Genomic DNA, 17,358 nt, shown 5'->3' with positions numbered 1-17,358 from the left:
CTCATAATGTAAAACGAGACTATTAAGATTCCCCCCCCCCCCCCGTGAAGTCTATATTCATCAGACAAAGGTGCTGTAAGTTAGTAGCTGCTGTTTGCTAAGTTCTCTGACATCGGTCAGTTTAACCCCTTGAAACCATCCTTCTCTGCAATTGACTAGAAGTTTTTAACATGAGAATATAATTTACAGACAGTACCTTAGCTTCTCGGGACACGGGTGGCGCTGTGGGTTAAACCACAGAGTCTAGGACTTGCCGATCAGAAGGTTGGCGGTTCAAATCCCCGCGACGGGGTGAGCTCCCATTGCTCAGTCCCTGTTCCTGCCAACCTAGCAGTTCGAAAGCACGTCAGAGTGCAAGTAGATAAATAGGTACTGCTCCAGTGGGAAGGTAAACGGCATTTCCGTGTGCTGCTCTGGTTCGCCAGAAGCGGCTTAGTCATGCTGGCCACATGACCCGGAAACTGTATACCGGCTCCCTCGGCCAATAAAGCGAGATGAGCACCGCAAGCCCAGAGTTGGTCACGACTGGACCTAATGGTCAGGGGTCCCTTTACCTTTACCTTTACCCTGGCTTCTGAGCAATCCCTTGGGACTGGGAATGTCAAAATTTCAAGAGGTTTATGTACCAACAGCATTCTGTATGAAATGTGACCTTCGAAGCAATTCATGTGTGATGGCCTGGGAATCTGATTCAGAGGCTGAACCGGAGGAACCCCAGCCTGCACAAGAGTCCCCGCCTCCAGGGCCGGCTGAGCTGGGGTGGGGCCTTGGATCTGAAGCGCCTGCACCTGTGCCGGATCCTCAGGAGCAGGCACCAGGTGACTCCACTCTAGCTCCGGAGGTGATTAAGGACACAGTGCCTACAGGTGCGCCTCTCCCGGCCCTGCCAGTGGAAGGTGAGTCTCCCCCTGGGTCCAGTAACTCCCCAGCCTCTCCTGAACTGCAGAGGCTTAGGGCAGAGAGGCGGAGGGAACTGGTTTCTCCCAGGAGGAGTGCTTGCCTTAAGGCCGGGAGAGGCAGGTCTCCTGGGGGCCAGGACCGCCCCTGGCCTCAGAGAAGATAAAGGCCAGTCAGCCCGGTCCCAGGTTGCGGGAGCAACGTCGTTGAGTACCTGCTCTTGCCCGGACCCAGACCTGACCTTCCAGTGATCCTGTCCCCACCCGGCTTCCTGCTTCGGACCTCGCCTCGCTCCTTGTGAACTGTTTCCAAACTAGTGACCCAGGACCAGACTTTGACTGTGCCAATGGTAACCTTCCCCCCGGGACCAGCACATCATGAGTCTAACACACATGCACAATCACTTGCCAGGATCTGTCTCCACTTGCATCTGCATAGGAGTAGGAAAAAACTGAAGTCTGACCATAGCAACAGACATTTCTCTTGGGTGACATCTCCTGCCTGTCTGGTGAGTGGGTGATAGCACCATCACCGCTGCTGCTGGAGTTGCCTCCCCACGCTTCTACTCTACAGTTACCAAAGAGCACTCCAAGGATGCACTTGTGTTCCAGAATAGTAACATGCATGTGCAAAAAACATTTACATCAGTTCAGAACATTCAGAATAAAATTGGATTTTCCCAGAGCCTTCTGCAGTGATATTTGCAATTGCTGATTAGAGTCCAAATTGAACTGAGAAAAGTTGACCTATCACTAGCTTATAATGCCACAGGCATAGAAGCTTGCCAAGGTGAAATATTTGGGCCCATCACATAAAAATACAGCAGTTGTCATGCTTTGTGTTGAGGCAATGGGGGTTACTTTTGAGTAAATTGCGTGGTTCATGATATTTCTTGGGGGGGGGTACCTAAGGAAAAGCATAGCTCATTTTGCATGTTCAAAAAATCCCGATGACATCTCTTCAAATCCTGGGAGCTTTGCAGCTTTATGACAGGTATTCTAGCAAGATTCTTCATTAAAAAAAACCCGTTTCAGTGATGCAACCAAATTCTTCCAGTCAAGAGTCATGGTCTGTGACTCTTCTCTTTCCTGCTGCACCTCTGCGTTCCCTTCTAGCAGGAAGTAATTTGCAGGTCTTGGTGTCAGAATTACTAATGAGCATTCCAAAATAATTTTGTTTTTACATTATACTCTTGGAATAATAAAACTGTTTTGGATAATGTTTTGGACCTTTCTACATTTGTTTGAAATTGTAGCTTTAATCTAGGAGACGCTTTGCTGATAAAAGCATCTCCAGAAAGAGAGCTTGTCTTAAAATAATTCCAATACCGAGGAGGAAAAAAACTGGTACGCCAAACCAATATTTGTCTTCCTGTTTTTGGACACAAGGCTGTGTGTGTCTCTGAGAGGGCTTTCAGAGAGCCCCTTCTTCTCATATGGGCTAATCTGACAGGCAGACTGTGGAGAAACCATCCACGTAAAGTTCCCTGGAGTGGGGCTCAATGAGCACAGCTGAACCAGGTCAGGAAAAGTGCAATGCACTTTTAATGCTTATATATTCCATGGAAAGTATGAGCCTGCATGGTCTTTTCCTTAGCTGCAAGGGTTTTAGGCTCCTTGACATTTCTCTTTTTCTTTAGGCTTTTTTTCTGGAGATTAAGAGCTGTTACTTTGGGGCTTTTGAAAGACATTCAAGCAGTGATCTTAACTGCATCAAATTTTGTGTGGTGAATATGTTGCTTGAAGCTTCTTTCTCAGGAGTCAGCAAACCTTTTCAGCAGGGGGCCAGTCCACTGTCCCTCAGACCTTGTGGGGGGCCGGACTATATTTTGTGGGGGTGGGGGTGAGGATGAATGAATTCCTAGGCCCACAAATAACCAAAGACGCATTTTATATAAAAGGACACATTCTACTCATGTAAAAACACGCTGATTCCCGGACCATCCATGGGCCTTAGTTTGCCTACCCATGTTCTTTCTTGTGATGAGAGGGGGAATTTACCACATTAAAGCGACTCCCCCTCCCTTTTTAATGGCTTAGTAAATTCTAACTCTCATTGTATGAAGGTTCATTTGGTGAATATATTCACAATGGCTCCTTTTGGTTATCATCAGGCAAACCGTGGTTACTACTAACCAAAAGTTGCCTCCAAATCAGAGTTGCGAAGTTGGTGGTTTCCAGTTCAGATAATCGCAATAACATTTCCGAAACACCTCAGTCACCAAAACTCAAGCGTATCCTTCCTGCCTAAAATAAAATAAAATAATTCGCTCCCCCTGCTCCTTGGTGCCAAAAAAGAGCAGAAGTAGCCCCACTCTCCAAAGGTTCCCAGCAGTTAATCCTCATTTTCCAGGTCCAGGCAACCTGTAGTTTGTGTGAAACAAGAACCAGAGTGGGGAATCAGAAGTGTTTGAGGACAGGAGGGAACAAGTGTGTGTGTGGCCAAACACAGTGGTTTGGTGATGTCATCTAAACTGATCCAGTGTGAAAATGATGCAATTAATAACCTGTCATTATGACTGCAACATCTGCAAGTGAGCTATGACTCATCCCTAATAATCACATAAGAAACCAGCTGCAGAACTTGCTGTGTTGATGACTGTTCAAGTGGCTGTTTTACTCTAGGTACATACAACAGAAAGCAGCAATTTGAAAGGTTGCATTTATGCCAGTATGTGCTTCTGGAATAGAAAACATGAAGCAATAATTTGAAAAAAGGCCTCTGAGCATGAGCAAGGTGTCTCATCCTTTACAATCAATTAACCTACCAAAGTTCCCATATGCTTAAACAACTTATGAGCACGTGTTCTGTGGAGACCATGTTTTGAGTGCCATAGTCTTCAGCGGCTAAGCTACACACTTCCTTAAACTTAGGATCCAAGCTTGTGTGTTTAGCACAACTAACCCCAACTCTGGCAAGCCTTTTGGTTGATGTGAAGCCTTCCGATGCCTATAGAAAGTAGCCTGTTAACTGTAATGGCCTGAGGATCCAGCCCTTTCTCTTTCACGCAGGGCTCCGTGATGCAGTCACTATAATTATGTGCATGTGCAGTCTGCCTCCTTTCCTCCCTGTCTGCCTGCATGTAGGACCTCTTGTTATATTGAGTATAATAACGGGTCCAAGGGCCTCTTGCTTCCTGCCCTCAGCCCCCTGCCTGGCTGAGAGTAGGTCTTGTTGTTACCGTCAGTGTAATTATGGGTGTTTGGCCTCGCTCGCTGCGCCTAAGGTGTAATTTACTTTATATAAAGTGTGGTTCCACCCCTCCGAAGCTGTTGCACTCCAGCTGCTTGTCTTGTGTGTAAATTGTTGCTATTCTGAGTGCCAGGAGGGAGCAGGAAGGGGCTCTGAGGGCGGGGGGAGTGAACAGGTCTGTGGTTGAACCGGGAAGGGGGGGAGGGATGCTAAAAAGAGGAGGGGAAGGATTTGCAGGTCCAATCCCCACCACCCTGAGTCCCGGTGTGATTTCAGTGAGTCTATGCTCTGGTCATTTGTGTGTGATTATTCCATTCCCTTAGAACAGGCCCCGTTTCACCCGATAAAATTCCTCCATTGTAGCAAGTGGTTTGCTGAGATAAGGCAGGTTTCCTTTTGCACACTTTTGCTACTGTACTATACAACTGGCCACACACAGGAGCGCCAACTTGGTTTTATTGGGCTCATCGCACTGTGTGTGGATTGGATCTAGGGGTGGGGGAGAAATTTGGTTCAGTTCTCAATTAAAGGCGAATCTAGCTAATTCAGCAATACTGAAACATAGCCATCCTTCAAAGCTCGCACTTCGCAGAATTTTGCTAAGCAATCTCTCAGCATACAAAAATGCATCTGCTAAAGTGTGCATAAAGATGCATATCTATTAGTGAAAATAACACATATGCATTGTATGTTAGTGGAAATTGCTTTGCAAAAAAAGTGTATATTGTGCAAAATTACATACAGAAATGCATATTCAGAGAAATATGCACTAAATTGCTGATGAATTTTCATGAGGAATAGATAGATAGAAAGAAAGATAGAGGAAACTCAGAAACTGATGTGGAAAATGGAGCTTAAGACCTGAAAAACAAGAAATGGAGAGGGACCAAAATTGACAAAGTCCTAATTGGACCCTCCACCTCACCCACAATCTGCTGCCTATTTACTTATTCTTTGAGCTGTGATTTATTCACCTATATACTTCTGTTGCCCCAGCCCCATACTTTCTCTTATGGAAGGAGGATAGGGGGTAGGCAGAGCAGCAAAGCAGCAGGGAGGGGAAAGAGGAAGGTCCTAGTGGGCCTACTCCCCCTCCCAAGAGGTGATGTGTGGCGAGCTGGGGGCCTGAGCATACTCTATGCCCCGTGCAGCAGGTTAAGTTTGGCAAAAAACAAGCCCCTGTGTATCGGAATGCTGAAGCTGCAGTTAGTATCTATGGGGAAAACCCATGTTCACATGCATACAAACAAGATAAATACCATTAGAGGTGATCTGCAGCATACACAGAGCACAAGAGATCTCACAAGACTTCAGCAAGATACTGCAAGATCTTACCAGAAGTCAGTGCCACTGTTGGCACTTTGTGGACACTGTTGCACTGCATGGTGCTGGCTGTGAGGAGGTAGCGAGGGGGCAAGGTGGCAGCAGGGACAGCAGCACGTTCCCGCTTTGCCTCAAGTAGTGAAGCAGAATGTGCTTCCCCTGAGTGCGCAATAAGCAAATTTCATGGGCCTGGCCAAAATCAACAACTCCTAGATGTTGCTTGCTTTTTAAGTATTGCCTTTTGGCCTTCCATCTGTCCACTAGTCAAGATCTCAGAAATAAGGCTTCCACCTTCTTTCTGGCAAGGTTCCTGTGGCTTCAACAGGTGTGTGTTGGGCAAGAAATCCAGCAGGAGCAGCTTTCCCCAACACACAGGGCCCATAGCTACATCTGTTGCGCCAAAAGGCACTGTGTGCCAAAAGGAAAGTGGCATCAATAATTGGGGTTTGCGCATGAGATAAATTTAATTCTGAACACCAATGGCATCCTGGTGTAAACACCCCAGTGTCTCTCATTCACAGAACATTTCTGGCTCTTTCCTGATGGAATAAATGAGAGATCAGTATTGAGCACAACTGGTTTAGTGTAAGTGACCATGCTTTGGCATTAATGGCAAGGAGATTCTGACATCGGAGCTCTTTCTTCAGTTTGAGGCCAAACTCAGGCCGACAGAAGGGTTTATTGCAAATTAGCTTAAGAGGGCAATTGGTCAACAGACCATATATGGCCTAGGAAGCTCTCATAAGGTCAGACTCCCCACATTTCATAATTCACAGCTGGGGAACCTGTGGCCTTTCAGATGTTGCTGAACCACAAGTCCCATTATCCCTGACTGTTGGCCATGCTGGTGGGGGTGGTGTATGACAACATCTGGAGGGCCACAAGTTCCCCTTTCCTGACTTAACAATGCAGGAAAAGTATCACCCCTTATTTCTTCTTTCACAGTCCCTGTTACAAATGCATTTGTACAGTTTAACTATTCTCTTCGTTGCACAGTGCTTAATACGCATTTGAGTAGCCCTTTTGTCCTTCCCACCAGGGTACTAAAAATATGGTAATGGAATACATTTTACTTATACTTTTAATGCATCACAGCTCTGTGGCCTGGCTTAAACGTAGATATATTGGCTTATTAAGTCGATATATGCACGAGCCTTGCACCTGCACGCTCCAACCTCATACCACTCCTTTCTTCTTTTCTGCATGCTGCAATCCAGCACTTCTGGGGTTAATTAACTCTAGTTTTCCATTAGACCTGAAGATACTAGGTTCTTGGAATCACAGGTGGGCAAAGACTCACGTCCTGTTTGTGGGCTTCCCAAAGCCATCTGCTTCTCTAGTGCAAAAACAGGATGCTAGGCTAGAAGGGCTGTTGACCTCACCCCAGCCGGCTCTTCTTGTGTCCGAATGGGGAAATCTTGGTTAATAGGACTGGAACAGTCAGGATCTTGAACCAGAGTTTGAAGATCCTCATTTGTTCCTAACCTGGTAATCAGTTTCCCACTTTGGATATAATAAGTAATCAGAGTGGGACAGGCGGGGGGCAAGGAAGTGGAATGGTTTTGAAGGAATGGGGATGGTTTCAAAGAGGAGTGTCCACCACCCCATTCCTTTTTGATTCCAGGCTCAGTTATGTCCACTAGAAAAGAAGTATGATAGTTACAGGTCTGTCTGAAAAGAAATGACATGGCACACCATTGTACCTCTCTTCAGACCTTGGGGGTGAGAGGAAACCATGGTTAATAAACATAAGTAACATTGGTTGTATTGCAATAAAGGGGTGCCACGGGGCGCATATTAGTGCTGCACTGAAAAATTCCTCTAGTGTTTTGTTCTGTGGCCATGTTGCAACAATAAAATAGGCTCCGTCCTGTGCCTGCTGCAATGCTAAAGCATCCTGCAAATTAGTCAGAAAAATAACCCTCTTTTGCAGGGTAAGAAAACTTTGGAGGACAGGTTTCAGCACAACACTACCTTGTAGGTATCTCTGCTTAGTAAACTGAGATTTGTAGGTCTGAACGGATACGTGGAGTGTGTGTGTGTGTGTGTGTGTGTGTGAGAGAGAGAGAGAGAGAGAACTTTAGTGAGCTATCCATCCTCTCTAATCAGGTGAGAGCTGTTGTGAGGATACCTCCATTTCAGGACTTCAGGCATCAGGTGAGCCTGCTGTCATCAGCATAAAGCAACACTTATGCTGGAACTGCCTCCTGTCTTTCAGGCCAAGATACAAACACGTGCCCTTCCTCCATGCCGAATTCAGCGGTAGCACCAACTACTCCAAACTTGCCAACCTCAGCTCCTCATTCTCATAATCAGACCACAGATGTGAAGGAAGAAAACCCAACACAAGAATACTCAGCATCTTGCAGGTCTTTGGTGAATGGAACAGCGCCTTCCAAGAGGAAATCTGAGGATGACTCTGCAGTAGCAAGAGAAGCTATAACACGTATGTCTATTACCCCTGTCCCTAACTGAAAGTAAGGTCTCCTGTTTCATGAAACATTTGTCAATTCCACCTTTAAAAGTTACCAAATTCCCTCCCCCAAAGTTCACTTACTTTTGATAAGGCAATGAATTTGGGGTAGCACTCTTTTTTAGAAAGACAAAATCAGATTATCTTAAATAAAGAAGAATCTGATGCAAGTAACGAAACTGTCAAAAATAAATTACATATGCTATTATAAACAAGATTGCTTTGCTTTCAGTAAATAAAAGGTCACCAACTCTTTACATATTGGTTCTCTGTCTACTACCTATTCGGTTGACATTTTTTACTCCCTATATACAACGGAGCTGTTTGCAAAACCCTTGTCAATTACTCTTTAAATGATGGGCCTTTTCTGTTTTTAGCAGTATCTAGGAATAATCTTTTTTTATGTTGTTAGTAAAGATACTGTACTGTTAATACAAATTCATTTTGAAGTGAACTTTTTAAAAAGGTTAAAGGTATGTTTATAGTTTATCATCCTGTTGATTTCCTTCACCATTTCCATCCAGAACTGTTGCACAGCTGGGCGTGAGTCCGCAAATGTGCAAGAAATAAGCAAAGGTAACATTATAGTTCCTCCCATTTTCAGAGATCTTCAAGTTGTCTAGAGATGCATACACCAGTTTTGTATTTGTAGAATCATAGAATCACAGAGTTGGAAGGGACCCTGAGGGTCATCTAGTCCAACCCCCTGCAATGCAGGAATCTCGGCTAAAGCATCCATGAGAGTTGGCCATCCAACCTCTGCTTTAAAACCAACAAGGAAGGAGAGTCCACAGCCTCCCAATGGAGACCGTTCCACTGTTAAACAACTTTGACTTTGCTCCCTGCTAAGAAAATGTCTTTCGAATATCAGTCAGTGACTGAGGCACTTACCGGTATGTAGCCCATAAAACTCTCCTGCTTCCAAATCTTTCCTGATTATAAGATGGTAATATTTTCAATAATAAATCCTTTGTTCCTCTAGTGGTAGCAACTTATTTCTGGATCTTCATGCAATGTTCTTAAATGTCTGTTTCTAATTCCAATAGATACATGATTCCTTAACTGGAAATACAAAAAGTAATTATTGCCCACTTTCTGATTCCCCCACCCCCTTTCTTGCACTCACTCGTGGCTGGATAGAAAAAAATTGAAGTGTGACCAGGATACAACAGCTGTTGTTTAGAAATCTGAAGAACAGCCAGTACAGGGTAATCCACAGAAATTTGGGGTGGACAGGCACAATCTCCTTCTGTTGAGAGATTAAACTTTGATTTATACCATTCTCAGGGAAGTGAATTCCACCCTGTAGGTGATTACATGTGAGGTTGTTGCCATCAAGAGAGTAACTTCTTTGCATGGAGGCTGTTGAGCCAGGAAGTGCAGATGCTTCCCTACAATGCACAGCTCCCTTCAGCAGTCAGTGCAAGCACACACTGACTTGTGTGATAGTTACTTGATATACAGGTGCACAAAGCTCTTTTGGCCTAACCTATCTCTATTACTGCCATCTATTGATGCTGTTTTTAGGTAGGGAAGCCCTCCAGCTAAATCAGGTAGAGGTAGGCATTCAGACTAAATGCCCAAGAAACAGATCATCTAGAAGCATCATTTCAAAGTGGTGATGCCATGGGTCTTGGGACACAGATCTGTGTCGATATAAAGTAGCACCAGAAGCTACTTTGAGGGCCAGACTGCACATTACAGGTTAACACACGTCATGGTAGCCTGATAACCCATTTCCCCCCTGGAAGCTTTGAGAGGGTGCTATTACGACCATAGTGGCAGAGGCTAGCACCCATCGCCTCGCTTTTCTGCTCCCAATGGGACCTTCCATAAGTAGACAACAGGAAAACAAGGAAGGGGAGGTTGTCATACCCTAAAAAGACTGATCCCTTCTGGGCACTAACATGCCCTTTCATCCCTCAAAGGCTTTTCCTCATTTAGGAAAATACTTTGGGTGACTTCTGCAAATCATTTGTTGCGCAGGCATATATATAGAACAAAAGGTTATTGGTGAAAGGGTACTAGAAACACTGTCGTAATGAAACTGTGCAATTCTGAAGCCACATGCTTGCCTGAGAGCATCTGGTGCTGGGCTGCTTGCCTGTTGACATTCTGCATTCATGAGTCACTCTGCAGTCATGCTGCACCCTCTGCAAAGAGGGAGCTTTCAGCAGCTACGCTCCCAGATGTTGCGCCTCTGCTGTAGGTTTTTACACACACACATCACCACTGGCCCTCAAACCACTCCCTGAGGTGTCTTCCTCGAACGAAAATTCCTTGAAGGAGAGATCTTTCTCCTTAGGAGAAGCTTTTGATTTTGCAAGCATGCTATAAATTGTGCTTTTTCCCTCCGCCGCAAAGAACATTACTGAGAGCAAGGTTTTTGCTCCGCCATGATCTGACCTAATGTGCATCTCCATATTCAAGTGGAATTGTTTGTGAATCATTTGTCACAGTATCGTCATGACTAGGTCATCCAAAGTAGACCTCTCATCTTTAACTGGCAATGCCAGTGTTGGTCTTGTGCTTTCATTTAAGCCACTCCAACTTAACACCATTTGGGATCCTATTTTGCATTCTTCCGAGCTAGCAGAGTGGGGGTTATTGAGAATAAAACCATCTAGACAAAACAGGTTTGTCTAGAGCGATAATGGGGAACTTCTGACTTGCAGACCTAATTAGACCTGCCAGGCCTCCCTGTTTGCTCTGTAATGTCATTTTGGCCAAGCTATCACAAATGTCATCAAGTTTGGGGCAGGTAAAGGTGAGGCTGGGCTGAAGGGAATTTGCAGGTACCATGGAACAGCTGATCTGCAAAGCCTGGGGGTACAGTACTTTGCAAGCCCAGCTGATCAGCTGGTCATTGATGCCTGAAAAGTACAGTGCTTCTGAAGCTCCAGTGATCAGCTGATCATCAGGGCTTCCATGCGCAGCGCTATACAAAAATATGCATCACTGGATGTCACTGCGACATCAACTGTTTGTCAGGCTTGGTCCCTGGAGTGGGGGGGGGGAGATAAAGATCCACTTCCCCATCCCTGATCTAGAACAAGTCCTAGCTACCTTACAACAGTACAGTGGTACCTTGGGTTAAGTACTTAATTCTTAACCTAAAACTGTTCTTAACCTGAAGCACCACTTTAGCTAATGGGGCCTCCTGCTGCTGCTGCACTGCCAGAGCACGATTTCTGTTCTCATCCTGAAGCAAAGTTTTTAAGCCGAGGTACTCTTTCTGGGTTGCCGGAGTCTGTAACCTGAAGCGTATGTAACCTGAAGCATATGTAACCCGAGGTACCACTGTATGACTAGAGTGACCAGATCAAAGGAATACTCATGGCGTTAATGCATCCACCAGATTACGACACTTCTGTTAGTTCTGGAACTTGAGTCGGAACTTTTTGCTGTGCTTACATAGCAGGTAGGATCATCACTCTTTAGATGGTATTGGGTAGGGAGAAGCCAAGATGTTGAGTTTGTTTCATTACTGTACAAACATTCCCTTAGGAACCTAGGAAGCTGCTTTGCAGTGTGTCAGACATTTGGTCTGCCTAGTTCAGTACCGTATACAGTACATTGACTGGCAGTGGCTTTCAGTCAGGAGTTTCTCCCAGCTCTACATGAAGAAACCATTGTAGATTTGACCTGGGGCCGTCTGTTCTATTGTTGAACTACATCTCAAAAGCGATGGTCCTTCTCCTGAAAAACAAAACCGAGTCTACTCCAAATTGAAAGAACAAACATGTTTCTGGTGATGCAAGGCTCCATTTTCACTATACTTGGGGCTGTGTGCTGGTCGTGGATGTGGCCAAAAGTAGATGTGGCCAGTCAGCACCTTTTCACACACAGGCCCCTTCCTCTGTGCAAATTATTTCCTCTTCCCTGCTCCTGAAATGATAAGAGGGGCAATTTTGCACCCCTAGCTCGAACCTCTCAGCCCACCTCAGTGCTGTGTCTACTTGATTACTGTTTTGCTGCCACCGCAGCTGGAGGAAGAGAAAAGCACAGAGAGTGAAGAAAGAGCTGTGAGTGGAGGGGGCCATTTCCCCATCCTTTGGACCCCAAGGGAAACTCAACAAACCTGCTGCACCTGGAACTGGGCGTGAAAAGTGCAGCTGAATGGGACCCAGCTATGGGTAGCGTGAGGAAGTAACATCCACCTTGAGCCTGACCATAAAGAGCAAATCTGGAGTGCGAGACTAAGGTCATGTCTGCTGTTTCCAGGATCTCTTCTCATTCTGAGACTTCTGTGGGTCAGCTGAGGGTTTGTTCAGACCCTGGGTGAGAACCCAGAGGCTGTGGGGGGAAAATGAATTGATACCGATTTATATATATTAGTAACCTTGCATCAATGTAGCATTTTTATATGTAATTGCGCGCTATAATATTTCTGTTTAACTTGTCTCTTGTTGCTTCAGTTTTCTGTACACTGCTTAGAGATATTTTAAATACAGTGGTACCCCGCAAGACGAACGCCTCGCGAGACGAAAAACTCGCAAAACGAAAGGTTTTTTCGTTTTGGAGTTGCCTCGCAAGACGAATTTCCCTATGGGCTTGCTTCACAAAACGAAGCTTGCCCCGGGGACAGCGGGTCTTCTCTTTTGAAGCAAGGGGCGGCGGGGAGAAGCGATCTCCCCGCAGCCCCTTGCTTCAAAAGAGGTCCGGGGACAGCGGGAAGCGCTTCGGACCTGTCCCCGGACCTGGTCTGAAGGCGGTTTCCCTAGGAACGCATTAATTGATTTTCAATGCATTCCTATGGGAAACCGTGCATCGCAAGACGAAAAACTCGCAAGACGAAGAGACTTGCGGAACGAATTAATTTCGTCTTGCGAGGCACCACTGTATAGAAATTGAATCATCATTACTGCCAAAATCAATGGGGTTGGGTGTGTTGTTGCTTTTTTGGCAGAGCAGAAAAATCTGCTTGGAGGGGGGTCAGATCAGATGTCGGTCACCCTGGCTTTAAATAAATAAATAAGCTTGGCTTAATCCCTCCCCCCCCCCATATTTTTTTCCTTCAGAAAACAGGACCAAAGGATTATGAATAGAATATGTGTGCAGCTCCTGTTCACTTTGGTGAGCTTGCATAAGGGAAGCTCCCTGTGGATTGTATCAAATGGGTCTTCAGGCTACTTGCCCTTTATTCACCCCTGGAACAGAGAAAGCTTTTGAAACGGTCCAGGTTGCTAATGGTGAATTGGGTGTTGGCCTGGTTTGAGAAAGGAGACTGTGTTGAAAAGCCAGGAAAAAACTATAATAAATGGCTGGGAATGAAATTCTTATCATCAGTGGAATTCCCACCTGTAATTATCTGATTAGGGGATTCACCACTCTATAATTTCATCCCCGAAATAATGATGATTATAATGGTTCACTCATGCCACTGCAGTTAAGGTCATGTCAGTGTGTGAACCCATATTCTCATGGGCTCTATTTGAACTCAGCTGGTGAAATTCATTCTTAGCCTTAAGCTGAAACTGAAAACGAGGCAGATGTGCATATAGCAAGGAGCCTCTCCCTCTTAGAAAAGTTTTAACTAACGATAAAGCTTTTGCTCCCGTCATGTTGCAGATAAGGAGCTATAGGTGTGCTTGGATACTGCAACCATTAGCATTAAGCAAGAGACTTGTGCAGTCACTGATTGTCCTGCTGCCATTAGCATGCTAATGTGCGGCTTCTGAGGTCAAAAGGTAGGGGAAAAACCTTACAACTGGCATTCTGTCAGAATGAAAACCTCAGCACAAAGTGTTTTCAAAATGCTGATCCTTGCACACGTAGGTCATGGATAGGTCAAAACCTTTATTTAACAGACGGTTGAATTCGAAAAGGCTTTGTGTTGGAAAGGGCTATGTGTATGCAAAGGGAACTTCTGCTGGTAGGATAGTGCCTCACTATGTCACAATATGAATGAGACAAGTGTGGTGTCGGGAGTGGGACATTGGGTTGGGCAGAGGACAGCAAGGTTCAAGTCCTCCTCTTAAGCCCCATCCAGCCATTTTCTTGCACACCACAAGAGCAGGTGGGGAGAGCAGGTCTTGCTCAGTGACCCTGTCCCTGCTATTATGGTTGTGATGACCTGTCCCTTCAGCTCTCCATTCCTTTGGGCTGAATTTCTGCTCTGGGGAGTCTTCTCTATTCATGATTTTTCAAGGTTCTGATTCATGTGGGAGCTTCCACAAGTATAGGAAGCTTTCCCTTTGCAGGCTGTAACCCTGGAACATGCACGACGTGATGGGGATGGGGGCAGAGATAGTGTGTGTGTGGGTGCTCTTCCCTCCCAACCTGCCCTCTTCAGCACACCTGATTAAGGGCTCTTGTCTCTTTGCCATCTCTAATCCTATAATGATCCTCCCTCCCTCCCTCCCTCCAGGTACGGTTGTCAGTGACTATGATTGGAACTGAAAATGATATTGGCAACTATAAACAGTGACAGTGTCTGCCACCTGTCCATCCAATGTCCTTTGGGAATATTGATTGAAAAGTGGTATAGATGTTTCATAAGTAAATAAAAAATAGAGAGTGATTATTCATTATCATAAATGCACTCATTGGCCAGCAGTTTCCCTCTCCTGAGCATGGACTCTCCAGCAGAAGAATAACCCTTCCTACGAGCCTGGCCCTACCATTCCATTTCTATGCAAAACCACAAGATAAGATCACTACTCTATCCATGCTCATTTTATGAGGCCTTTATTAACTACCAATAGCTCTGGCTCACTGATGAATCCTCTCTTGCTTAGCCTCATGTACAGGTGTGGGAAGAAGAAACGCTTTGCTTTTCTGTAATATTTGTAATATTTCCCTACATTTTTATATTACAAATATTTCTGTAATATTTGTAATATTTCCCTATAAGCCTTTAATGAGTCAGCTTTCCTATATAATGCCTGCCATTCGTCTCCTAATGTGAGTGACTTCACAAGCTTCCTGAGCAGAGGAACAAATAATAATTGAAGATAACTAGGTGGCCATTCTGGTGCTTTGCCATTCTAAAATGTTGGCTCCTGATCCAGAGATGCCCTCTTACCACCATCAAACTAATATTGGCATCCTACTGTATCTGGCAGATGTCTCTATTGGCAGAGCCAAGCTCAGATCCAGGAAATGGCAGCTGTGTTTCTTGGTGCCTACAATTCCACCTCTTTTCTCCTTGAGTCCATGTGTGTCAAAATAGAATCCTCTGTCAACTTAACACCGTGTGGTACCTTAACACCCATGCTAGAGAAACCAAGATTGCCTTTTTGCCACCTACTGTGCATTGCTTTGCTCCCCCACTATCATGAGACAAGAAACATCTTGTGCTGGAAGGTTGTGCATGATGCTTTCAGTATGACTCAGTCCTGGCCCTTTTCATCCCAGAAATTCAGGAGTCCTGTCCAGCTGACACCCCAAAGAGAATGCAGTGTCTGTTCCCTGGATTGGCTCAAGATAATTTCTGCTCTCAAGCCTTTCTGCTGAATCACCGCGTGTTTACAGATCAGAGAGGGGAGAGAAATGTAAAGTCTAGCAGAGGGAAAAAACAAGCCCTAGCTTGGAGGGAGAGGGATGAGGTGAATGTGTGGCGAGTTATTTGTTTGGGGGCCAATCACGTCATTTTCCTTAACCCTATCCTGATCTGGATAGTTGGTTTATAAACTGAAAATCAGAAGCGTATGCAAGAGGTTTCAGGTTCCAATGGTGCTTGCATATCCCCACATATATTTCTTGGCTAAGGCCATTCAAATGATTGTTTCCATGACTTGGCCACTGCCAAACTGCAGTTTGTAATCTCTTGCATTTAGGAGTAGTTGACACACTTTACATTCATGGCTGTCGCTTCGGTAGTGCTAGAATTAAGGGGGAGACCTGACTTCCTTCGCTCCTTTTTTAAAAAAATGTCTACAATTGGAGAGAGTTTGGGGAAGTGGATTTTGGGAATTTCATAATTTTATTTTTTCCTATTGGCTTTGGGCAAGTTACTCACATCTTTGCGTCACTTCCCAATTTCTCTTTATACTGATTTTCTGTACATTTACATTTCAAGTAAGAATGCCACAACATTGTTAAGTGATGCCTCCAAAAATTAGTAGAGCGCCTCCACTTAGATCTGAGCAAGAACTGCTTCCTCATGGGCTGGTGTACATGCCTTGAAACCTTCCAGTGCTGCATACATGGCAGAGCAGTGGGAGGTCTTTATTGTACACAAGCCTCCCCCTGTCTTACTGCTGCCGCCATGCATACTGTGTAACCTCTCCTAAAGTCAACGGAGCTACTTTGACACAACCGGACAATGGTCTGTAATCACAATTGCTCTTCATTCTTGAACAGTTTGTGGTTGAGGCTCGGAGGGGGGTGGGGGATCCCAGGCCAGCAGATGCATGCCATTCATAGCAGAGGTTTGGCTGGCTCTGCCCAGAGAGGAGACTGCAGCTTCATAAAAGGGAAAGGTCCATGTCCCAAGGCTCCAAACATAGGCTGAAGACCCCAAAGAAGTTCTGCTCTCTTCCCCACCACCAAGGAAGAGCAAAAATTGATTTTAGGAGTCTAGAATGTCTCTGTTGTCCAAGCAAATGGCCAGCATGGTTTTCCTTTTGTTTTCGGCTGTGATCCTGTCCATGTGTTTGTTGGACATGGTGTTTCTGGTTTGTTTTTGTGTGTTATTACATATTTTGTATTCTTGTTTTGCATTTTTATGTATTTTTGTGAACCGCCCTGTGATCTTCACATGAAGGGTGGTAAACAAATTTAATAATTAAATAAAATAAGTACAATTCCACATAAATAGCCAGGGGGACCACCCCCCCCTTTAAATCCCCATTGTCATTTGGAGACTTGAATGAGCCATTGGGACCAAACATTTATTTTCTAGGGAAGAGACACACAGCTAACTCTTGACTTGCCATTGCATACATTCAATTTTCACATGTGTTACCATTCAGTACAATAATAGCCTGTATTTCGGAAGTCGCAGCTTACTTTGCCTCTTGGTTACTGTGGATATGTGAATGTTCAAGAATGTACAGTATGTGATGTTAACCACATTTCCACTTGATAGCTAGTATAATTTTTGTTTGTTTTTCAGAACTCATTGAAGTAAAAAAGGTGTGGGAGGGGGAGAAATAATCATTTAAAACGACTATTCCCTGAGGAAAATAGTGGGTTTACTTTATTTCACATTTTGTATGGATTTGTGTAATACACAGGTAAGAGCTCCTATAATCTCCTTCCCCCCACATTTCTACACACACTTATGAAAAAGCAATGCCAAGGCGCACAAAGACATCTTTTAATCACAGGGAATGGTCAGTACAGAAAACAAAAGGTTCAAAGTCAACAGCATTCCCAAAAGGCCTCAGACATTTTAGAATGGAAGCCACTTGGGGTTTTGGTATTATTAAAATACCAAAAGAATAACCAAGGTGACTGGCAAAAAACAAAAACAAAACCCCAACAAGAAAGAATTCATTCCGTAACATTTTTTTATCCCATGAATG

At 44.8% G+C, this 17,358-nt stretch overlaps 1 protein-coding gene across 1 annotated transcript in view; it reads left to right on the top strand.

Moving 5' to 3' along the window:
* MDFI (MyoD family inhibitor) overlaps window positions 1-17,358 on the top strand; it is a 47,408-nt gene that overhangs the window by 25,192 nt on the left and 4,858 nt on the right. Inside the window, exon 3 of the mRNA XM_081010158.1 lies at window positions 7,631-7,858. Within this exon, the coding sequence (XP_080866284.1) occupies window positions 7,631-7,858 (228 nt within the window). The remainder of the gene's footprint in view (window positions 1-7,630; window positions 7,859-17,358) is intronic.

The sequence above is a fragment of the Podarcis pityusensis genome (assembly GCF_964106645.2).
Source record: "Podarcis pityusensis genome assembly, chromosome: 6".
Taxonomy (NCBI): Eukaryota; Metazoa; Chordata; class Lepidosauria; order Squamata; family Lacertidae; genus Podarcis; species Podarcis pityusensis.
The sequence above is the reverse complement of the archived record's forward strand: the minus strand, read 5'-3'. Positions and strand labels throughout refer to the sequence as shown.